Below are 25,454 nucleotides of genomic sequence, written 5' to 3'. Positions count from 1 at the left end.
TGTGGCAACTTTTTTTATGTGACAGTAATATGAAGCACACAGAAAAGATTATGAGAGGCAAGGATGCTTTCCGTCATTTGCATTGCAATGAAAAATGTAGATAGCCCGATACAGTGCTGACAAGGACAGGGAGCGAACTATTGTTAATGGCTTAATATTTACCGTACAGTGTCATACACATCTTCAAAATTATCGATATATATATATATATATATATATATATATATATATATATATATATATATATATATATATATATATATATATATATATATTCATAGTGTGTTTCAAGTTCCTCATTCGCTCAGTTGATGTAGTGGTGCTTTCAAGTGATTCTACACTGAGTGACAACCCCAGGAAACGCCGAGTGGTATCCATAAAATCAATTGGGCTCCAGGTGGTCTAGGGAGTTACGGCGCCCCAACCACATGTGGTGTGTGAGGGTTTACATCTAAGAAGTGGCTGGGTGATGCCACTGAGGAGCTAGCAGTTGACCACAAACCATAAATGTCTGGACACATTAGCCTTGCCACAGGTCCCTTTGCTCTTATCTGAGCAAGAAATGATCGGATGATTGTATACTGTAGGATTTAAGCTATGCATAGGTGTTCTCTGGGAAGATAAAAAGAAATCAACCACATACACAAGCATGCGTGATTGACCAAGAGAGCAGCTAAATATTACCCTGGAGTTTAACACACAATTATCTAGTTGCAAGCACCTCAGGCAATGCAGTATACTCCATTCAAACTCTTGTGTACCTTGTTATTTTACTCTGGTCACAGACAAACAGTATTATTATGCTACATGAAATTCCGCAGGTCTGAATGGTTTATACCTCAGTATATAGCAGAGAGTGAGAATAATATCACGGCAGACTCTGTCACAAAAATCTGATCAAACTCATTAACAAGCAAAAATCTTATTAAAAATCTCGTAACACTCATATATTCTTTAACAAACATTTCAAACTACAAAACATAACAAGAGATAAATCTCACACTACCTACAACATAAGTGATGGCTGTCATGGGACACATTGTCACCAGTATATATATATATATATATATATATATATATATATATATATATATATATATATATATATATATATATATATATATATATATATATATACAGTACACAACACATGCCATTTAAAACTCTAACATTTTCATATAACCATCTCTCTCTCTCTCTCTCTCTCTCACCTGAAGGAGGATGGAGGGGGGTGTGCCAGTACGGAGCAAGGTACGTGAAGCTCCTCATGTCTGGCCGCTCCGTACACCGTCTGCTGACCCTCCTGGCACGTCGGCGGGACTGGAGTTGGGGGATGGGGAAAGAGTCATTTAAGTCTGGGGTTACATTAGGGATAAAGAGAGTCATCTGGGTACCCGAGAACAGTATAACACCGTCTGCTGACCCTCCTGGCACATCAGGGGGGACTGGTGGCGGAGGGAGGGTACAGTCATATCAGTGTATGAAGGGCTATGTAAAGTGTCATATGAGTATGTGAAGGGGTAAGTACAGTATCATAGGGGTATATATAATATATGAACCTGGGACTGCAACTACTACTACCCCTACTCCCTTCAGACGATTTTATTGAGTACTGAATAGACTTTTTGTATTCGAAGGGTATAAGATACAGCCTTCATTAACCCCGTCACTGTTACACATCACTTCCCATTTCAGTAACATCATCTGCAGGTAGCGTGAATTAATTAAGAGAGCGTTATCGGACTGAAGGGGTTAAGAGGGAAAGAGTGTCACCTAACTACGGTTCTGTTTGCATGAAAGTAAGTACGCAAATATGCTAGAATCTGTTTGTTTCTTTTTCTTATTCTTTTTCTTTTTCCTTTTCTTGTGTGTGTGTTTGTGGGTATGGACATGGATGGATGTGGGTGGGTGTGTATGTGGGTGTTTGGGTGTGTAAGTGTGTGTACAGTATGTGTATGACTGTTGGTGTGTATGTGTGAATGGTTGTTGGTGTGTGGATGTGGTTGTTTAGGTGTGTGGGTATGGGTATGTGTGTGTGTGTGTGTGGGCGGGTGTGGGTGTGGGTGTTTGGGTGTGTGAGTATTTGTGTGTGAATGGATGTTGATGGGAGAGTTTGGGTGTTATTTTGTGAATGGGTGTTGATGGGGGAGTGTGGGCGTGGGTGTGGATGTTTGGATGTGTGGGTATGTGTGTGTACGGGTGTGGGTGTGAGTGGGTGTTGGTGGATGGGTGTGGGCGTGGGTGTGAGTGGGTGTTGGTGGATGGGTGTGGGCGTGGGTGTGAGTGGGTGTTGGTGGATGGGTGTGGGCGTGGGATTTTGTGGATGGGTGTGGGCGTGGGTGTAAATGGATAGGTGTGGGCGTGGGTGTGGATGTTTGGGTGTGTGAATATGTGTGTAACTGGGTGTTGGTGGATGGGTGTGGCCGTGGGAGTTGGTGGATGGGTGTGGACGTGAGTGTCGGTGGATGGGTGTGGGCGTGGGAGTTGGTGGATGGGCGTGGGCGTGGGTGTTGGTGGATGGATGTGGGCGTGGGTGTTGGTCGATAGGTGTTGGCGTGGGCGTTGGTGGATTGGTGCGGTCGTGGGTGTGGGTGTTGGGTGTGTATGTGTGTGAATGGGTGTTGGCGTGTTCCTGCGACTGCGAGAGAGAGAGAGAGAGAATACTACAAAGTATCTGAACTGAAAGTGGCGTTGTGATCGTAGGGTATAGGTGATGGACCTGGGTCTTTGGCTCGATCCTGGCCGTTGTAAGGAGTAATATGAGGATTATAATTGGACATCACCTTGTTTACTGTTGTGCTGTGTGGACCCACCGACGCCTCATAACAACACTTGCACTAATAATGTACCGGAAGACCGGATCTGAATGCCTTATCCCTAGCACAATACGAGAACAGTACGGTACTGGGTAACTGAATGTCAACAAACATTCTTTTTTAGCTGGAATGGTTACTTATTGTTTTACTTTGTTTTTTACTCTCTTACTACGAAACATTTTTCTTATGGGGAAAAATCACCAGGAGGCAGCAAGTCAAACTAATATAACAATGTAAATGTACTGAATGAATTAAATTCCCTTGTTTACATACCCAAACATTTTTCGCATTTAAGGATGAGATTAGGGAGGACCCAGAAAATAAGAAAAGAGAAAGTGCAACAGTGAAAGTGGGAGAATTAATATCAATATTTCCAGTGAAATGAGTCAGATAGTCATTGACGCATTGTTCAAGTCCTCAGAATCCTGTCTCAACCTCAAAAGCTATTATAATAATAATAATAATAATAATTATTATTATTATTATTATTATTATTATTATTATTACCACATTTATCATTACTGAAGTGCTTGAAAGGGTACAGCAGGGAAGAAAGGTTGCTGGTTCTTTGAAAGCAGTGATAAGAAACAGGGAAGTGAGCATGGAAGTGAAAAAGTTACTACATGACAGTATTGTGATACCAACTCTAACGTACGGAAGTGAAGCTTGGACATTGTTGGAAGGACACAAGTCAAGAGTGAGAGCAGTGGAAATGAGTTATTTAAGAGGAGCCTGTGGAGTCACGTGGAGAGACAGGCTGACGAATGAGGATATAAAGAAGCGTTGTGGTGTTGATGTGGATGTGATAGGAAGCGTTATGAGGAACACACTGAGGTGGTTTGGCCATGTGGAGAGGATGGAGGGTGAAAGACTGACGAAGAGAGTGTACGTGAGTGAGGTGGAGGGGGGAAGAGGGAGGGGGAGGCCGAGGATGAGATGGAGGGATGGGGTGGAGAGGTATATGAGAGAGGGGGGTGTGAGTTGGGAGCAGGGCAGTGAAATGGCAGGGGACAGGGCGACTTGGAGGCGATTTGTTTGTGGCCACCCCAAACGGGATTGAGGCGTCTGGCAATAGATAGATAGATAGATCATTACTGAGCGCACGACGCGAGCTCACATTACGTTGGAGACTAAAAAAGAAAATTTGCGCAATATTTTTCATCATCGGCAAAGTCCTCCGGCTTTGATCTGTTCCTTAGGAAAAGTAATTTATTTCTGGATATTACTCATAAATATAATCTTGGATGTTACGTGTGCAGTCTGTATTGTTAGTGAATGGCATGCCTAGGCTGCTCCAAATGTTTTTATTCATTAGATTTTCTGAGCCCGCATGCGGTCAGGGCATCCACCTGTGGATGTCATTACCTCATATTATTACTGTTACTCAAGTTGTTTTGTATTTTTCTTTGCATACGCGCATCACATACACCTGCTTGATCGAGTCCAAAAAACGTGAAAGGGGTTGAGTATTAACAAGTATAATAAAACTACAAACGACTATTTCAACTGACACGGGAAACATGCAAATATAAAGATGGCTGTTTCAACATGAGAAAACATTTTTATTTTTATTTTTTATTTCCAGAGATTTTTATCAAACGTGTGAAAAATGTGAACAAGTGAAGGAGTTTATGAAGTCAGCATCCATTCCCTTCCCATCCAAAAGGTTCCCCGCAAGCTTTATTCATCCGGCTTCACGGTTTCACGAGGTTAATTGTATTTATTCTGTTCTCATTAATGTTCGACTGTTATACTGAGCTTTTATATGACATGAGGTTGAGAAATATAACACATCAAGAGGAAGAACTTAAGGGAAAACTGCATAAAATGTAAAAAGGCAAATATACGTAATTTGTCTGCGAAAATGAGTCAATCAATAAGTGACTGAGAAAGGTTACCCACACTTGACGGCCAGGGTGAGTGTGTTGGAGGTACGGTATATACTCACACTTGACGGCCAGGGTGAGTGTGTTGGAGGTACGGTATATACTCACACTTGACGGCCAGGGTGAGTGTGTTGGAGGTACGGTATATACTCACACTTGACGGCCAGGGTGAGTGTGTTGGAGGTACGGTATATACTCACACTTGACGGCCAGGGTGAGTGTGTTGGAGGTACGGTATATACTCACACTTGACGGCCAGGGTGAGTGTGTTGGAGGTACGGTATATATATATATATATATATATATATATATATATATATATATATATATATATATATATATATATATATATATGTCATAAAAGGACTTTGTAGTTCCTTTGTGGTTACTTGTAGTTGAGTTATATATATATTAGACTTGTGGACGAGCGGTTGTTATATTGGAGTAGCTTGTAAATAGATAATCTTCTTTCCCATTTGTCATGTAGTGACAGGAGAGGTAAAGAATAGTATGGGACTATTTTTATTTGTCTGGGAAATATTAACAAGTCTCTCACTCACGAGTGAGTTGAGCAGAGTCCCTGTCTCCCTGTCTCGCTCTCTCAGTCTCTCTCTCAAGTTCCTAAGCCCTTTCTCCTTCTGACCTGCCTGTTCTAAGGCCTGTCTCCTTCTGACTTGCCTGTTGTAAGGCCTGTCTCCTTCTGAGCTCTCTTTCCTAAATTCTGGTGTAGCAGGGGTGTGTCACGTGTGTTCCTTGTGAGTGGAAAGTTCTAGAAGCCTGTGTGTGAGTATGTGTGTATGTGTGTGTATGGTCACTAGGCGCTGTCATGTGCCTATAAAGCATTCCTTGAGTTAAGAGTGTGTAAGCATGTTTAGCATTGCTCGATTCTTGCAGACACAATACCTTCTCATCATCTGACTCCCTGCTTCTATCTGTCTCTCTATCTATCTATTTATCTATCTATCTATTATGATTTGTAATTATAATATGGAGTCCTGATATCTGCTCGGTCACACGAAAATGGCGTACCATCGACAGTTAATAGTCATAACATATTAATATATATTATATACACATTATAATGAACTTATAAGCTAATTAAGTGAAATACATAATATTGTAAAAGTAACATAATTGTATGAATATTATATACATATAATATTTATAGTAAATAGTGATTATTTAGTAATATTACATTTTAAACAAGTTGTATACATATTTGAATCAATGCATTAAAAGTAAATTATTTAACTGTAATGCAGTATGTACTTGGGTTATTGTAGTGAAATGCATAATTGTGTTGGCCTTATAACTGTAGTTACATTTTGTTAACGCAACTGTTACATAAGTGTCTTGGCCTTATAATTGTAAAGTTACATAAAAGTTACATCTTGTTAATGCAACTGTTAATTGGCAAAGTGTAACATAATGCAATCGTTTGTCGTTACATAATTGTTACATATCGTTTGTAGTTACATAATTGTTACATATCGTTTGTAGTTACATAATTGTAATAAGTGTAGTCCTAACATATGCTGCGGTCGATGATAGTGATGATGTGTCATGCCACTTGCTTGTGGAGACAACAATTTGCTTTTTTGTTTGTAGTTTATGTGGTATTTTGGCATATGTAGTAACACTTACACTTATTTTCATTTGTTTGTTATGTGATCTTACTCTATTTCTCTTTTTTCTTTCTTACTTTTTCTTTCTTTCTTTCTTTTTTTTTTTCTTGTATGTATTGATGTTCTATAGTTTGTTTTTCTTCGCTTGTATACGCTTTTTCCATGTTGTTCATGGTTGCATAATTACTGGCTAATTTCCTTGGGAAACTTTTTTTTTTTTTTTTTATTGCACAGGTATTACTGCAAATGATATTATATAGTCCCATATTTTGTTATTTTATATAAAAAAAATATATATATATACACTATATACAGTATTAACTATATACAATGACTTTTTGTTCACTTGTACCTATCGTGGGTAATATGTGTGTCAGCACTGTGTGGAAATCATTGTCTTCACGATTGTGTTGAAGATGTTCACTCTTGCTAACGTCATTTGTGTTGGCCATTTTTTTTTTCCTCTAGTTTACCTTGTAACTTAATTTATCTGTTTCCACTAGGTAGTTTTAATTAATAAATGTTTAATACAGTTATTTTAATCGCTCACTGAGTAGCTGTGATGGTATATTTTCTTTATTACTTTGTAGATGTAATAATGTATAGTTGTATATATGATACACGTATTTTATGTAGGTATAAATGGTAACACTCGTTGGTAGTAAATAAATGCTATAATAATTGAATGAATATATACAGTGTAGAATATTTACTGTTGGTGATTATTTAGTGTTTGAGTTATGCAGATAACTGAAGTAGGTATATGTATTTAAGCTGTAACTATACAGCACGTTTTAAATGTTTGTGCAGAAGCTTATTGTCTATCACTGTGTATTGTATAAATGAAGTAACTATGTAACTCACTAATTTTTACCGTGGTGGGAATGGTGTGGGTGGTGTTGCACGTGGTGATAGCGTTGTTCTTCACGGGTTGATTGGCGTGTTGTGGGGTGTCAGACACACGGCTTGGCGTCGTCTCAGCACACGTATGGTGACGTCAACTTCCCACACTGGTAGCTGTGGTGAGTAAACGAGTAGCGATGAGTAACTTGAGTGAAGATGAGTAAGATGCGTTATAAATGTGGCTCTGGTGTTTTGCTGCGTGTCTTGACCTCTGCGTCAGCGATGGAGGTAGGCGGGAGAGAGTGGTGGGGGTTTGTGTGCTTGTTGCTTTGGTCTTTCCTCTTCTTTACTTGCTTTGTTTTATATTCTTCTTGCTGCTGCTTGAAGTTACGTGAAGATTATAGAGTTGTTTTGTAGACTTGTAGGCTATTTGCATTGTAGGCTGTATTTTGTAGGAATTCACTGTAGAACTGAAGCTAATCTTGTAGAGTCTCGCCTGCTTTTGTAGAAATTTGCTTTTGATTCGGAGACGATGTTCGTAGATTCGCTGCTACCAAATGTCATAAAGAGACTTTGTAACTCCTTTGTGGTTACTTGTAGTTGAGTTATATATATATATTAGACTTGTGGACGAGTGGTTGTTATATTGGAGTAGCTTGTAAATAGATAATCTTCTTTCCCATTTGTCATGTAGTGACAGGAGAGGTAAAGAATAGTATGGGACTATTTTTATTTGTCTTGGAAATATTAACAAGTCTCTCACTCACGAGTGAGTTGAGCAGAGTCCCTGTCTCCCTGTCTCGCTCTCTCTCTGTCTCTCTCTCAAGTTGCTAAGCCCTTCTCCTTCTGACCTGCCTGTTCTATGGCTAACCTCCATCTGACCTGCCTGTTGTAAGGCCTGTCTCCTTCTGAGCTCTCTTTCCTAAATTCTAGTGAAACAGGAGACGTATCACGTGTGTTCCTTGTGGATGGAAAGTTTAAGAAGCCTGTGTGTGAGTATGTGTGTATTTGTGTGTATGGTTACTAGGCGCTGTCGTGTGCCTATAAAGCATTCCTTGAGTTAAGAGTGTGTAAGCATGTTTAGCATTGCCCGATTCTTGCAGATACAATACCTTCTCATCATCTGACTCCCTGCTTCTATCTGTCTCTCTATCTATCTATTTATCTATCTATCTATTATGATTTGTAATTATAATATGGAGTCCTGATATATATATATATATATATATATATATATATATTGTTATGGGGGTGTATATTACGGTGCACTCTTTGCCCTTATTTAACCCACCCCGTCCCGGAGACGCGAATTCAAGTCCTCACATGATGTGCACTCATATCCCGGAGACGAAAATTAATGCGGCAACATTGCAAGGTCCCTAATTTGCACATTTTTCAATTTTTGCGAGTGATTTCGCGAGTGATTTTTGGCACGTATACACGGGACACCTTTCTCTATTCCTCTACAAGATGCCAAGCAGGGACAATGCCTTACACCGCATAACCTCTCCCCACCCCCTGCACACCATTGTCTCGGTAATCCGCCTGTTACCAGTGACCTGGCCTATAAAGACATTCAGGGCCAGGGTGATTCCCCAATCGATGACAATGTGGAGGACAAAGTTTACATAGCATTAGAGGAAGAAACAGTCAGAAATGATGATCAGGTAATGTGGGAAAAAAAGGTCATGAATAGTGATGAGTTAGTGAGTGAAAGAATGCTTATAATGCCTATATTACTGTTTGAAAACCAATATACTCTTGCACTACATATAAATTCGTACCAAGTAAATAAATAAATACTGTTTATGAGTGGATAAAATAGTTACCCTCCCATAGAACTCGTTTTCTTTGGTCCCAGCCTGTTAGAAAACCCAGTCAGGTAAGGAGGTACTGTCATAAAAAGGACTTTGTAGTTACTTGTAGAGAAGTTATCTATTAGACTTGTGGACGAGCGGTTGTTATACTTGAGTTGTTTGTAAGTAGATAATCTTGGTTCCCCTTTGTCAAGCAATGACAGGAGAGGTAAAGAATAGTATGGGACTATTTTCATTTGTCTTGGAAATATTAATAAAGTCTCTCACACACAAGTGAAGTATAAAGTAGAGTCCCGCTGGCTACCTCCCTGTCTCGCTCTCTTTCTCTCTCTTCCAAGTTGCTAAGCCTTTCTCCCTACTACCTGCCGATTCTATGGCCTGTCTCCTTCTGAGCTCTCTTTCCTAAATTCTGGTGAAACAGGGGTCGTGTCACGTGTGTTACACTGTGGTTGGAAAGTTCCAGAAACCTGTGTGTGAGTATGTGTGTATGTCACTAGGCTTTGTTCTCCTGCTATTTCGCTGACAAATTACCTGCATCATCTCCTGACATTGCTACTTCCTAATCTGTCGTCAGCTTTTCCTCAGTTTAACTTGCAAGATCATTTCCCATTCCCAGGCTCGCATAGAGCTGTCTATCAGTCTATTTATCTATCTATCTATTATGATTTGTAACTATAATATGGACTCATAACATTGCTCGGCCCACGCCGCTGAAGGTCCTCCGACAGCAAGTATCATTGACATATGCTAATCTTTTAGTACATAATATTGATTATAATATTGTATACATAAAACATTCATAGTAAATAGCAATTATCCAGTAATATTACATTTTAAACAAGTTGTATACATATTTGAATAAATGCAATGGTTGTTGTATGACATTTTGTAAGACATGTATGTATAACAGACATACGCATATAATTGTGCAATGGTAATACTACTAGGTTATTACATTACATATTGAGTTATCCCTTTAGTAATGTCTAATATTTCACCTAACTTGTAAGATGATTCTGGTAATACAGAATTGCGGTATAATTGTATGACTTTACATAATACTGTAGTAATATTGTGGTAATACATAACTGTAACATTTTATGAATTGTTACAAAATATTGTGGTAATGCATAATTGTGTTGGCCTTATAACTGTAGTTACAATTTGTTACTGCAACTGTTACATAATTGTGTTGGCCTTATAATTGTAGCTAAAGTTACATAAAAGTTACATCTTGTTAATGCAACTGTTACATAATTGTTAGATATTGTTTGTAGTTACATAATTGTAGTTAAAGTTACATAAAAGTTACATCTTGTTAATGAAACTGTTACATAATTGTTAGATATTGTTTGTAGTTACATAATTGTAGTTAAAGTTACATAAAAGTTACATCTTGTTAATGCAACTGTTACATAATTGTTACATATTGTTTGTAGTTACATAATTGTAGTTAAAGTTACATAAAAGTTACATCTTGTTAATGAAACTGTTACATATTGTTTGTAGTTACATAATTGTGGCAAGTGTAACATAATGCAATCGTTTGTCGTTACATAATTGTTACATATCGTTTGTAGTTACATAATTGTAATAATTGCAGTCCTGAAATCCGGTCATGCTGCGGTCGATGATATGATTTGCCATGCCACTAGCTTGTGGAGACAACAATTTGCTTTTTTGTTTGTAGTTTATGTGGTATTTTGGCATTTGTAGTAACACTTACACTTATTTTCATTTGTTTGTTATGTGATCTTACTCTATTTCTTTTTCTTTTTTCTTTTTTCTTTTTTTTTGTATGTATTGATTTTCTATAGTTTGTTTTTCTTCGTTTGTCTACGCTTTTTCTGTGTTGTTCATGGTTGCATAATTGCTGGCTAATTTCTTTGGGATCCCTTTTTAAGGTTTAGTTTATATTGCACTGATATTACTGAAAGATATTTTATAGTCCCATATTTTTTTATTTTATATAAAAAATATATATATACACTATATACAGTATTAACTATATACACTGACTTGTTCTTCACTTGTACCTATCGTGGGCAATATATGTGTCAGCACTCTGTGGAAATCATTGTCTTCACGATTGTGTTGAAGATGTTCATTCTTGCTAACGTCATTTGTGTTGGCCATTTTTTTTTTTTTCTGGTTTTCCTTGTAACTTAATTTGTCTGTTTCCATTAGGTAACTTTAATTAATGTTTAATACAGTTCTTTTAATCGCTCACTGAGTAACTGTGATGGTATATTTTCTTTATTACTTTGTAGATGTAATAATGTATAGCTGTATATATGAAACACGTATTTTATGTAGGTATAAATGGTAATACTCGTTGGTAGTAAATAAATGCTATATTAAATGAATGAATATATACAGTGTAGAATATTTATTGTTGGTGATTATTTAGTGTTTGAATTATGCAGATAATTGAAGTAAGTATGTGTATGTAAGTTGTAATTATACAGCAAGTTTTATCTGTTTGTGCAGCATTTTTATGTCTATCACTTTGTATTGTATAAATGAAGTAACTATGTAACTCACTAATTTTTACCGTGGTGGAAATGGTGTGAGTGGTGTTGCACTTGGTGATAGCGTTGTTCTTCAAGGGTTGATTGACGTGTTGTGGGGTGTCAGACACACGGCTTGTCGTCGTCTCAGCACACGTATGGTGACATCAACTTCCCACACTGGTAGCTGTGGTGAGTAAATGAGTAGCGATGAGTAACTTGAGTGAAGACGAGTGAGTAAGATGAGTTGTGAATATGGACTTAGTATTTGCTTCGTCGTCTTGACCTCTTCACTCCTGCGTCTGCGGTGGAGGTTGGGTGGATGTAGCAGAGGGAGGAGGGCGAGGTCTGGTTGTTGTGAGTTGTGAGTCGTATCTCACTCTTCGTTTGTTTGTTTTGTTTTTTCTTTCTCGATGTTTTCTCGGTCCTTTTTTTCTTGTGATTTATTCATTGTGGGATGAAGACTGCCGCTACTTGTAGGTGCGTGTAGAAGATTATACAGACGACTCGTAGAGTTGTTACTTGTAGTTGATTGTACAGTAGATGGTTGTAGTTCGTTGGTTCGTCGTAGAAATTGCAAGATTGATTGTATCAGTACTTTGTTAAACTACTTGCAAGGCGTCCTGTGACCTCTTCACCTCTAAATCAGCGTGATGATCGGGGAGACGGAGGGGGGGTTGGAGAGAGCTGTCAGGAGCTGGTTGTGAGTTGTTGGTTGTGAGAGGTATTCTTGTTTTCTATTTTGATATTTTGTAGGAATTCACTGTTGATTCGTAAACGAGGTTCGTATACGTTCGCTGCTACCAAATGTCATTAAAAGGACTTTGTAGTTACTTGCAGAGAAGTTATCTATTAGACTTGTGGACGAGCGGTTGTTATACTTGAGTTGCTTGTAAGTAGATAATCTTGGTTCTCCTTTGTCAAGCAATGACAGGAGAGGTAAAGAATAGTATGGGACTATTTTTATTTGTCTTGGAAATATTAACAAAGTCTCTCACACACAAGTGAAGTATAAAGTAGAGTCCCGCTAGCTACCTCCCTGTCTTGCTCTCTCTCTCTTCCAAGTTGCTAAGCCTTTCTCCCTACTACCTGCCGATTCTATGGCCTGTCTCCTTCTGAGCTCTCTTTCCTAAATTCTGGTGAAACAGGGGTCGTGTCACGTGAGTTACACTGTGGTTGAAAAGTTCCAGAAACCTGTGTGTGAGTATGTATGTCACTAGGCTTTGTTCTCCTGCTATTTCGCTGACAAATTACCTGCATCATCTCCTGACATTGCTACTTCCTAATCTGTCATCAGCTTTTCCTCAGTTTAACTTGCAAGATCATTTCCCATTCCCAGGCTCGCATAGAGCTGTCTATCTGTCTATTTATCTATCTATCTATTATGATTTGTAAATATAATATGGACTCATAACAGTGCTCGTACCTGGATCAAGTATTTTAAACCTCAGGTGAGCGATTTCTCTATGAATTTTCGATGTTTCTCACCAAAAGCGAATGTTTGAGCCTAAAAAAAAAAGGTCCAAAAATGTCAGGACTGGGGTGTACCATTGCCCAGAAAACGTCGGGATGGGGCGGGTTAATCAACAAACGGGATAAGGTAAAGCTTACAAGAAAACCAACTTATCTTTACTGTACACTATAACATACACAACCAAAGAAGAAACCAAGGTTCATTTTACAAAAGGAGGATTCATAAAGGCCTCAGAATACAAATATAAAACTAGTTATTTCTTACCTAACCAGAATACACTCAGTGGAGGCTAAGTACTCACAAAGCTCGAGGAAACGTGGAGACTTCGAAGGTGTAATCCAGACATAATTCACACAGTAGTGTAAATGGAGGAGTGAACCAAAAATAGGAAATGGTGCACAGTGTGTTTTGTAATCAAAGTCACGTATTGAGTAATGGGGAAAAGTGCAACACTGTGACAAAAGTGTAATGTGACAGTAAATTAGACAAAATATGTAAACAAATGTGTGTAAAAAAATGAGACAAAAATGTGTACAGGGATGTGTGTACAAAATGAGACAAAAATGTGTACAGGGATGTGTGTACAAAATGAGACAAAAATGTGTCTCTTCACATTTTCCTTTACCTTATAAAGCAGACTTACTCCACGTCTCATGGCTAATTAACCACTAGGCTGTCTTAAAAATAATCTCCGTCCATACAGAAACAATAGAAGCACCTACTACCAATGAGGGCCTCTTACACTCCACACAGAACCAATTGCGTGCCATGAAGAACATGATGAAAGCGCCATTTAGGCATCTAATTGGCAAACATCCCTACATTGCTCCTCCAACATTATGTCACACCCAGTATTTCAAGGCAGTTTGTGAGAAAAAGATCTGGTGTGTTATCAGTCCAGTTGACCACTAAGAAAACACAGCTGAGGATGAGGGTCACCCCTTACAGCCCACAAAACTGACAAGAAAAGATTTACTGTTTTTGATGACCCGCCTGTCTCCTTAGGTTATCACACTTTTCTATTCCACCCATTCGCTACTGGGGTTAACTACGCCAGAAACACCTCCCTTCCTGAGAGAAGAAATTTCCCAAGAGGAAATTTCTGGATACTGTACAATCTATGTTCTTGTCACGGGGTTTTTAAGAGGTATACAATATTAAAGGATAATTATTAATAATACTGAGAGCAGGGACAATCAATTGTCTTGTGAAAATCAAGCAATAATTACTTAATTGTGGCTTGCTTCGCCGATTCTCTAAGGACGAGAATTTATAAACTTTCTCAACAGTACACAGCAGAGACTAATTCCTCATGAATTGGTGTTTGTTAGTACTGTTAGCCTCTGGAAAAAGTGACTTCACCCCTGACAATCAATAACTGATGCTATTAATGATAACAGATTCTTGCTGATGCATTAACTCCTGGTTGCACAACGGATTTTAGTTAATAAAAAAGACTGGCCTAGTACCAGTTATGAATAGCAAAGCATTTATGCAAGCTAGGAGCTGCAACTAGAATAAGCTTAATATGGAAAATAAAACATGAGTTTACATTACATTAAGCTCGAGAAAAAGAACTGTTAAATTTATTGATTACAAAGAAGTAAATTTACGTTACATCTCAAAATCAATTCAAAATAAGGAGATCGCACTCACCTGCTCACTCAAAAGCTAAACTCTTAAACCTAGGAAAAAAAGAAAAGAAATACTGGTCAAAGAGTGGACTAAGCGGATGACTGGGCGTCGTTACTGGGAGGACACTGCACTTGCTAAGTCTCTCGCCAATCACACTTGGTGGAATTTCAGGAACTGGACAACAGCGGCACTGCTACGCTCTGGGCCCAACCTGCTTTCACGGTGCTCAAACCTCGACTGACTTCAAATCGTGGGAAAGAGGCAAGTGTTGTGGCCGCATTGCTAACGGCTAGAATGAGTGAAACACGCCCAAAATAAATCGCTCAGTGGAAGTGCTAGTGTCTCGCACAAAGACGATCATTTATGACACATTGAAAAATTGCCTGAAAAACACTCCCGACCGGGTGAATACATAACGGTTAAACTGAACGATAAACACTGGGATTCCACTAGAGTTCGCTGTTTCCCACTAAAGTTGATGTCACGAGTTTATTAAATTACTTACTCACGCCGACTCGTGACATTACGCCCCATCAAAAGTTGAATTTTTTTTTCAGGAAAAAAATTTCAATATACATACATATAAATCCTAACTCAGTCACACAAGATTCACACTGTGGTGTGTGTGTGCTATCCTGCTACAGGAGAAAGTCACAGTCGCCAGTGAGCAAAAAAACCTCGTATTTACGTTAATAGAAGCAAGCTTGAGGGAAAAACTCCGTGACGACGGTGAAAAATCCTGTACTCAGGTCAAACTGAGTGAAAAGTTTGCTACATTTACATTAACAACTAATTATTATGTAGCGTAATGTATGTAATACACGGTGTAGGTGTGACAGTTGTGATGTGACTGTATCTACATGTACAATCATGTAATACAAATTTATAGTAAATAATGATGACGAGGCAGAAGAGAAGGGGCGGCAGCATGCGACAGGGACGACCAGCTGATCTGCACGGCAATGCTGCACCCACCAGCTGCACCTGTGAAAGGAATTAAGGTGGAGCATCAAAAGTGTCATTTCTTTCTCTCTGCCTAGCAATCAGTATTTATGTCGTTATTAACCAGGAAATGTAATTCTTGAATTCACAAATTTCTTAGAACCCTTATTGTTTACTGGTTAACGCTTGTTAACTAGGAAACGTGCCAGTTCTTGAATTGCTCAAATCTCTTAGAACGGGCAGTTTACTAGTTAACCTAACATTATTAACCAGGAAACATGTCAGTTCTTGAATTGCTCAAATTTCTTAGAACGGGCAATTTACTGGTTAACCTAACACTACACTTACGACTAATAACAGGAAGCTGAGAATCGCTATGCAATCTCGGGCAGGTCAGGTTTTAACACCCACCGTGGGTGTGAACACTCATGTGGATAATGTGAATTCTCCGGGAATCCTCAGGGAGGCCCACAGCATGAGACATTCCACAAGGTAATTCATACACAGCCTCGGACTGTCCCTGCGGAGTTCTCAAACTTCCCCCTTAACTTATGGTATACACGTATGTACAGGCCCTGGACATACTGTGTCCTGTGGGGCCAATGGGTGAGACGTCAGGTCTACACTTTTAACTGGGAACCAGGCTGGTCCTTGGATTACTCAAATCTCTGGGAACGCCTATCTTACGGAACCCAGCACACAACAGTTGCCCGTGTTAGTCATCAGTTAGTAGGCGAGACATCAAGTCTGCACCCACATTACCACTGCCCTCTCTTTCAAATGCTTCAGAGATTACGGGTGTGGTTTCAAACGTCACAGGAAAGACATGTCCCTGATTATTGGTACATGGACACACATAGCAGGAACGCACAAAACTATCTATGTCTCATCCCATCCCTGGCCAGAAAAAGTCAGCTCGGATATGGCCCTGGGTCTTCCTTTTGCCCACGTGACCTCCTGAGGCTGAACAATGACCCCATTCTAACACTGCTAGGCGGTACTTGGCAGGAACAACAAACTGCAATCGAACCTCGCCCTCGGGTGTTCGTGACTCACGGTAAAGCCGTCCTTGTTTGCGAAGGAACTTGGCTTGACCTCCCTGTGAATACTTTATCATTCTACCCTTTTGTTTCTTTCACACAGCAGCAAGTGTCGGGTCAAAATGTTGTTCTTGAACAACAACTTGGCTACACATCAGATCTTGCGACGATTCAATGGTCACCGGGGTGACACAGTCTGGAGCCTCGGCCATGGCTCGTGTTACTCCAGCCGAAGTCTGAGTAGCGTCATCTTCGGTGCAACTATCCTTGGCACCAGGAATATTGCCTATGATAAGGTCAAATAAAGGTTCTGGCATGACAACTGCGACTGTCATACCAGTATAAAATAGAGATGCCACCTGGATACGTGCCTCAGGGAACAATCTCACTGATCCATCAATAAGGTTAGCATGGATCTGTTGACCTGTGTACTGCTCAGACTGAACTAGACTCTGCCTGACAGAGCAACCTGAGGAACCATTGTCTCTCAGGACTTTCACAGGGATGCCTCCCACAAACCCTGGCAGAACAAGGAAGGTACTGTCACCTGTGGGTGGGTCTGTGCGGGAAGCAGCTAGCCATTGATTAGGCTGCTGAATAAATGATGAGGCAAACATGGTGCCCTGAGAATTTGATACTTGAGGGGTCATACTCACTGCCTGGGGAGATGGAGCATTGGCCATCTGTGGAGGGGAGTTCACTGTCACTGTGGGACTAGTGAACTGTGGGGATGTACCCGTACTGCTAGGGATGTCACCACCATGCTGCTGCCGTTGAGGAATGAAGGCTGCGTTTGCCTCTTGCCTCCGAGGGGCTGGTGCTGAAAAGGACAGTCCCGGCGGTCAGTTGCATGGCTGATACTGGTGCTGGTTAGGGTACCTGTTGTACCTCTTCCACTCAGGTTTCTGAGTGTATTGCCCCTGGTCCTTCCACTGCGGTTTTGGACCTTGGCCATTATTCTGAGAGTGGCTTTGTTGCTGGGGTTCAGTCTGAGATGGTTTCCCAGATTTATCAGTTTTCCTGTTCCAGGTATGCTGCTTGCGAGTTTGATACCCTTATGCATTGAAGAATGCGTCAGCCTTCTTCACCATTTGGCTGGCATCTCTTACCTGGTAGATCTTAAGCTGAGCCATAAATTCAGTAGGCCACGACTTTTCTAGCTGTGTGCGCACCGTAAGGTCAATTATCCCCTCACGCGTGGAAGGAGTTTCATCTTTCTCCATCCACTCATCTAAGTAAGCAGTAAGCCGGTCAAGAAACTGAACAGCAGTCTCTTTATCCTGTAAACGTGCCCTCATGAACTGACTCTTGGCGTCGTCAACTGTGAGACCGTACGCTTTGACGAGTGCGGCCTTCATCATCTCATACGTGAGATTGTCTCCACGAATTCTATGGAGAATATCGAGGACAGGGCCCTCAAACAGGCTAAGAAACTGAAGCTGCTTAGCTGCATCATCCAGCTGGTAAAGTTGAGCCATGTCTTCAAAACGAGCTATGTATGGCTTGATTCGCTCGCCTTCTTTGTATGGGGGAAGCTTGATGTGTGGGGTCCCCATAACATGTGCAGGGAGAACGCTCATGAAGCTTGGGCCAACTGCACCAGATGTGTCTGAAGCCATGGAATCTCGCTTGAGCTTCAGCACTTCAAATTCATGTTTTTCGCGTGCCTCTCGCTCGGCACATTCGTGTTCTCATTCTCTCTCACACTATTGTAACTCGTATTGACGTTCTCTCTCTCGTTCCTCATGCTGTTCTCGCTCATGTTCTAACTCGAGTTCGCGTTGTTTTTGCTCGTGTTCACGTTCTTTCTCACATTCCTCGCATTGTTTTCGCTCGTGATCACGTTCTCTTTCGCGTTCTTCACGCTGAATTCGATGCTCTCCACGAGCATCATTCTCACATTGCTGTTCATAATTAAACCGAGAGAAGACAAAGTCCTTAATTTCAGCTGGGTCTGTAAGACCCATATCTTTGGCTTCCTGTACATAGACGCTGGTGGACATGATGCTAACTCAATCTAAGTAAACTAGCGACTCAGTACTGACTGCAATTTTTTCAGAGAAAGATGTCAATAATCGAGAATTAAGAATATAGGCACAGGTTAGTGGTGACCAGTTTTATCAAATTAAACTGGTAAAGAAAGAAAATTAAACACACAACTGACTGTGAAAATTATTATGTAAATTAATAAAAATGAATCAGTAATCACCAGTAAGGTAGTGCCTATAGACTTTAATGATACATACCTAAGTATGAATGAGTGAGTATTATCTCATGAATAACTTTAGCGCTAGGAGTTAATATCCTGGCGAGGTCACCAATTGTCATGGGGTTTTTAAGAGGTATACAATATTAAAGGATAATTATTAATAATATTGAGAGCAGGGACAATCAATTGTCTTGTGAAAATCAAGCAATGATTACTTTATTCTGACTTGCTTCGCCAATTCTCTAAGGACGAGAATTTATAAACTTTCTAAATAGTACACAGCAGAGACTAATTCCTCATGAATTGCTGTTTGTTAGTACTATTAGCCTCTGGAGAAAGTGACTTCACCCCTGACAATCAATAACTGATGCTATTAATGATAACAGATTCTTCCTGATGCATTAACTCCTGGTTGCACAACGGATTTTAGTTAATAAAAAAGACTGGCCTAAGTACCAGTTATGAATAGCAAAGTGTTTATGCAAGCTAGGAGCTGCAACTAGAATAAGCTTAATATGGAAAATAAAACACGAGTTTACATTACATTAAGCTCGAGAAAAAGAACTGTTAAATTTATTGATTACAAAGAAATAAATTTACGTTACATTCCAAAATCAATTCAAAATAAGGAGATCGCACTCACTTGCTCATTCAAAAGCCAAACTCTTAAACCTAGGAAAAAAAGAAAAGAAATACTGGTCAAAGCAGATGACTAGGCGTCGTTACTGGAAGGACACTGCACTCGCTAAGTCTCTCGCCAATCACACTTGGTGGAATTTCAGGAACTGGACAACGGTGGCACTGCTACAATCTGGGCCCAACCTGCTTTCACGGCGCTCAAACCTCGACTGACTTCAAATCGTGGGAAAGAAACAAGTGTTGTGGCCGAATTGCTAACGGCTAGAATGAGCGAAACACACCCAAAATAAATCGCTCAGCGGAAGTGCTAATGTCTCGCACAAAGACGATCATTTATGACACATTGAAAAATTGCCTGAAAAACACTCCCGACCGGGTGAATACATAACGGTTAAACTGAACGATAAACACTGGGATTCCACTAGAGTTCGCAGTTTCCCACTAAAGTTGATGTCACGAGTTTATCAAATTACTTACTCGTGCTGACTCGTGACAGTTCTGGACAGATAATCTGCTAAAACATTACTAACACCTTTTACATGTCTCACATCAACGGAGTATTCCTGCAAAAATAGGGCCCAGCAGGTCAATATAAGATTTTTGTTCTTCAATCGGGACAAAAATTTCAGAGGGTGGTGATCAGTGTACAGTACATCACCTGACCCTGGACCAACATACACAGAGAAGTGTTGAAGGGCAAGTATGAGTGCAAGAAGTTCTTTCTCAATAGCTGAATAATTTCTGTGGGCCTTATTGAACTTTTTGTTAAAATAGCACGCAGGCATCTCAAAGCCTTGATCATTGTCCTGAAGCAAAATTGTGCCAGCCCCTAGGCCATTGGCACCAACAGCTAATTTATAGGGTTTATCAAAATTGGGAGCTTGAAGCACTGGGTGACATGACAGGATGGCTTTGACTTTAGAATAGGCTTCCTCGCAATCTGGCTTCCACTCATACTTGACTCCTTTTCTTAACAAATCAGTGAGGGGAACTACAAGATCAGAGAAGTTCAGGACAAAACGTCTGTAGTACCCTACCATACCCAAGAATCGTTGCAACTCTTTCTTATTTTCGGGTTGAGGGGAATTGACTATGGCCTGAACTTTCACATCATGTGGAGTCACTTGGCCTAAACCGACCACATAACCTAGGTACTGCACTCGAGCCCTCACATATTCACATTTAGTTAAATTAAGCACTAAATTAGCAGAGGACACTCTCTGCAGAAAAGCATCTAGTTGGCTCAAGTGTTGGTCCCAGGTGTCATTAAAAATAACATCATCAATATAAGTAACACAACCATCCAAGTCCTTGGTGAGATCATTCATCAGCCTTTGGAAGGTGGCAGGGACATTCTTCATACCATAGGGCATGACCTTACATTTATAAGTCCTGCCACTGATCACAAAACAGGAAATTTCTTGGGCCCTTTCTGTGTATGGGACTTGCCAATATCTCTTCATCAAATCTAATTTTGTGATAAACTTAGCACTGCCTATCGCATCCACACAATCATCTACTCTAGGAAGTGGGTAAGTATCAATCTTGGTAAGGAAGTTGACTTTACGATAATCAATACAAAAGCGATGTGACCCATCGGGTTTTGGAACCACTATGACCGGGGAGCACCACTCACTTTGACAGGACTCAATTAACCCCAGCTGCAACATGTAGTTCAGTTCCTCTTGAATGATAATCTGCTTCTGAGGACTAGCCCAATAGGGGAACTGCTTTACAGGGCTGGCATCTCCAATGTCCACATCGTGCTGTGCCACTTCCTTCCATCCAGGGATGTCCCGGAAGCGAAATTTTTTTTCCTGCCCAGTTCCGTCACTTTGCACATATGGCAACGTTGCCCTGTGTTTAGTTTGGCAACGCCGCGCAGCAGTAAGCCTGACTTGGGACCGAAGGGGCGCCAAAACCACTGCATAGGATAAACTTGCAGGGGCGATTGCTTGCCTATGGTAGATGGGTCAGTTGCACAGACTGTCTGAGATTATTCACGAACAACAAAGTAGACCCTTAATATGACAACAATAATTGCTTATTTTCCAATCATTATTTTACATTCAGTCCCTCATTGAAGATCAGCAAATGTGTTCCCAGCCCAATGCTATTACCAAATAGAATATATTGAGTTTATTTTTTTAATTCCTTGTTTCTCTTGATTTACTTATTTTGCACACAATGGTCTATAATGTCTCATGTCTCACCCAATGCCTGTCATCAGCACATGGGAAATAGCATATGGTGCCTGGTGCTGTGTAATATTTAATAAAGATTATACCGTAACAAATAAAGCTTTGCATTTCATCAAATACAAAAACCCTTCAAGCATACTTAACATGAAATAAAGGACATGAGAACATGAAAATAATCTGAAATGTAACCTGACATATGATTTTACTAATATACCTAAGAAAAACAAGAAAATAATCTGAAATCTAACCTGACAAATGATTTTACTAATATACCTAAGAAAAACAAGAAAATAATCTGAAATCTAACCTGACAAATGATTTTACTAATATACCTAAGAAAAACAAGAAAATAATCTGAAATCTAACCTGACATATATACCTAAGAAAATGTCTAATGAAACATTGATATTCAGGCATCATTGATACCAATATTTCCCAGCTTGTAGCAGAAATTACCAAGGTTAACCCTTAAGAACGATCATGAAAAGCGTTTTAGGTGATAAAATATTATGGGTCATTAACCTCTCTCTCTCTCTCTCTCTCTCCTGTAAACACAGCTGATTGAATCGTACGTCTGGGAGCAATGACAAGAAATGACAGGTAAAGTAGTATACGCCTACAACATAATTATGTTACTGATAAGTGTTCTCAACGAACAGTCATGTACCACCCCTAAGACGTACCGCATTTTCATTAAATCAACATATAACTAATTTTAGCAAAGTGTAGAGAGTATCTTCCTTGCATACTCACTTTTTATTGATGACCCTGCATGTTATTATTTTATACTGTTTCAAGCTCTCTCTCTCTCTCTCTCTCTCTCTCTCTCTCAGCAGACGAGTGACGAAGTAAAGACAGTGGTATGGCCCCTTTTTATATTTATTTAAGTTAAGGCAGCAAAAACTATATGACCTCTATGTCTCTATTATTCTTTCAATCCATGTAAAATATAGATAGTCAGGTATTATATTTATAGTCAAGCATAAAAAAGGTAAATAATTGTGATGAATACTAAACCTGGCATCCGATATGGCTCATGCTGCGCGGCGTTGCCAAACTAAACACAGGGCAACGTTGCCATATGTGCAAAGTGACGGAACTGGGCAGGAAAAAAAATTTCGCGTCCCGGAAGACATCAGGGAACTTCCTGAGAAGGGCAACAAGCTCAGCACACCGCTCTGCAGTCAAGTGGGAGAGTCAATCAGTCAGCGTACTCCAAGCTTCCTGGTTTTCTCTCCAACTGGTCGTCTGGTCCAAAGTCAAAGGGCAGCCCTCGTCCTCTGCCAGCTCGACAGCCAACACCACGCATGCAGCACTAGGGGAGGTCCATGTCTCGCCTGTGGTGCTCCTTCAACATATTTAAATGGCACAATCTTCATTCCTTCCATCGGTCTGAGGTTAAAATGACATAATTTACTTCACCTACCCTCTTCTTTACTACATAAGGGTCTGCAAAACTTGCCTGCAGAAGCTGACCATGAATAGGAAGCAAGACAAGAACTTGATCACCTGGGTGAAACACTCTGTTCTTAGCTTTCTTAGAGTGATCATACCACCTCTTCATCTTCTCCTGAGAGGACTCCAAGTGTGCCCTGGTTGCTTCCATACTATAGGCCAGTCTTTCTTTAAAGTTTGACACATACTCTAGCAAGTTAATTTGGTCATCATTCTTGACCCATTGTTCTTTGAGGAATTTAAGAGGACCTCTTACTTCATGCCCAAAGATTAACTGAAATGGGGAGTAGCCCAAGGCCTCACTCGGTGCCTCTCTGGCTGCAAAATGTAGGAAAGGCAGACACTTGTCCCATTCCATTTCATCAACACATAGTTTTCTGAGCATACTCTTCAAAGTTTGGTGATACCTCTCTAATGCACTCTGACTCTGAGGATGATATGATGAGGAAGTGATCTGTGAGATTCCTAACTCCTTAAGGGTTTGTCTGAACAGTCTGGAATTACAATTACTACCTTGATCCGACTGAACTTCCCTAGGGAGACCAAAACGGGTAAAGAAGGTCAACATCTTTACAACCAATTTAGCTGAAATATTTCTCAAGGGAATGGCTTCAGGATATCTTGTGGCCATGTCTAACATTGTGAAGATGTACTGGTGGCCTGAGGAGGTTTTAGGCAAAGGGCCAACAATGTCCACAAGGACTCTAGTGAATGGGGCCTCAAACACAGGTAGAGGAATTAAAGGAGCCACAGGGATGGGCTTCTTGCTCTTACCAACTAGCTGACAGGTGTGACATGACCTACAGAACCAGGAGAGATCTCAACGGATTACAGGCCAGTAAAAATGCTGCCAAATGCGGGAGAGAGTCTTCCTCACCCCTAAGTGACCTGCTAAAGAAGAATCTTGAGCAATGGACATAATTTTTCGCCTATAGGGTCTTGGAACCATCGCCTGATGTACAGTCTCCCACTCGTTATCATGAGCAACACTAGGAGGTCTCCATCTTCTCATTAACAGTTATTGGGTCGTAAATAATAACAATCTGTCAGTTCAGACTCACATTCATCGTCCCTAACTGCTGAATCAAATAAAGTGGCAATCTCTGGGTCAGATCTTTGCATATCAGCTAACTTTGCACTTGCATCAGTCTGGGGAGAATCATCAACCTCTGAGTCATTTAACTGGGCTAAAAAGGTATCACCAAGCCCAATATCATCATCAGCATTGCCAGTGCCATTACCGTCAACATTTTCATGAGTGGCTTTTCCCATCATAGCTCTAGTTACAGCACATGCGGGAAAGAATTTAGGACATGTATCTTCCAACTCTTTAGTCCTATCCTCACTCAGGGGAGTTTTTGACATGCAGGGAACAGCACTCACCTGTCCTTCCGCCAAGTCATTACCCAAAAGGAAAGTGACCCCTTGTACAGGAAGCTGGTCAACAACACCCACACGCACTGATCCAGTTACTAACTCTGACTGGAGCTTTGCCTCAACTAGGGGAACAAATACAAACTCAGCTATACCCTGCAACAAGACACATTCATTAGGGTCAGCTACATCAACAATCCCCTTCAACATTAGTGACTGTGAAGCTCCTGTGTCTCTAAGTATAGTGACTTCCTTACCACCTTTTCCATCAACTGAAACTAACCCCTTAGAAAAAAAGGTAGCAAATAAATGACCTGGGGAGGAGTCACTTTGAGTACTGCTTGGGTGAGGACACTCTGATGAAGTCTTGTTACCACTCTCACCTGAACCTGACGTCTGCACTGCTCCAGTCTTACTAGTTTCTAACAATGGCTTTATAGGAGTCTGTCTATCCACCACTGACAGTTCCACTGTGGCCTTATCAACAACATACACCTGCTGGGGTTGTGTCTGACTACCGCTAACAATATCTGTGGGTGGCTGCTCTCTGTTGGTGTCAAAAGATCCCCAAGAGTTTACCAAAGAAACAGATTTTACAGAGGAACTTTTCCCTCGTTCTTTCCAGCACCAATCCTCCAAGTGCCCCGTTTTTTGGCATCACTGGCAAAACCTGACACTTTTTCTTGACCCTCTGGCAACACTATCCTCACTTACTTTAGTAGAATTAACATGCTCTGGGGTTGCAGTGTTCCCACTAGTGTCACTTGATATTAACTTGCCTTTGCCAGAAGAAGGGTTCACAAAAACTGGTTGGTTCACTCTCCTGCCCTTAACAAATAACTGAGGCTTAAGTTCATGCTTATGAATTATACTATAGTTATCTGCTACAACAGCAGCCTCAGCTAGGGTATCTAAACCTTTTTCCACTAGGTATGTAGCCACATCCCTATCTATCTTACCAGTGAAGTTCTTCAAGATTATTAATTCT

The 25,454-nt window shown here is 40.3% G+C and overlaps 1 protein-coding gene across 1 annotated transcript in view; it reads right to left on the bottom strand.

The window, feature by feature from the left end:
- Positions 1-25,454, bottom strand: part of LOC145408639 (protein turtle homolog A-like) — a 210,251-nt gene that overhangs the window by 37,731 nt on the left and 147,066 nt on the right. Inside the window, exon 11 of the mRNA XM_080279324.1 lies at positions 1,212-1,320. Within this exon, the coding sequence (XP_080135450.1) occupies positions 1,212-1,320 (109 nt within the window). The remainder of the gene's footprint in view (positions 1-1,211; positions 1,321-25,454) is intronic.

This window comes from Coenobita brevimanus, chromosome 78 (assembly GCF_032717465.1).
Source record: "Coenobita brevimanus isolate Jiangsu-jjx chromosome 78, ASM3271746v2, whole genome shotgun sequence".
Classification (NCBI taxonomy): Eukaryota; Metazoa; Arthropoda; class Malacostraca; order Decapoda; family Coenobitidae; genus Coenobita; species Coenobita brevimanus.
This window is presented reverse-complemented; position numbering and strand designations above follow the sequence as displayed.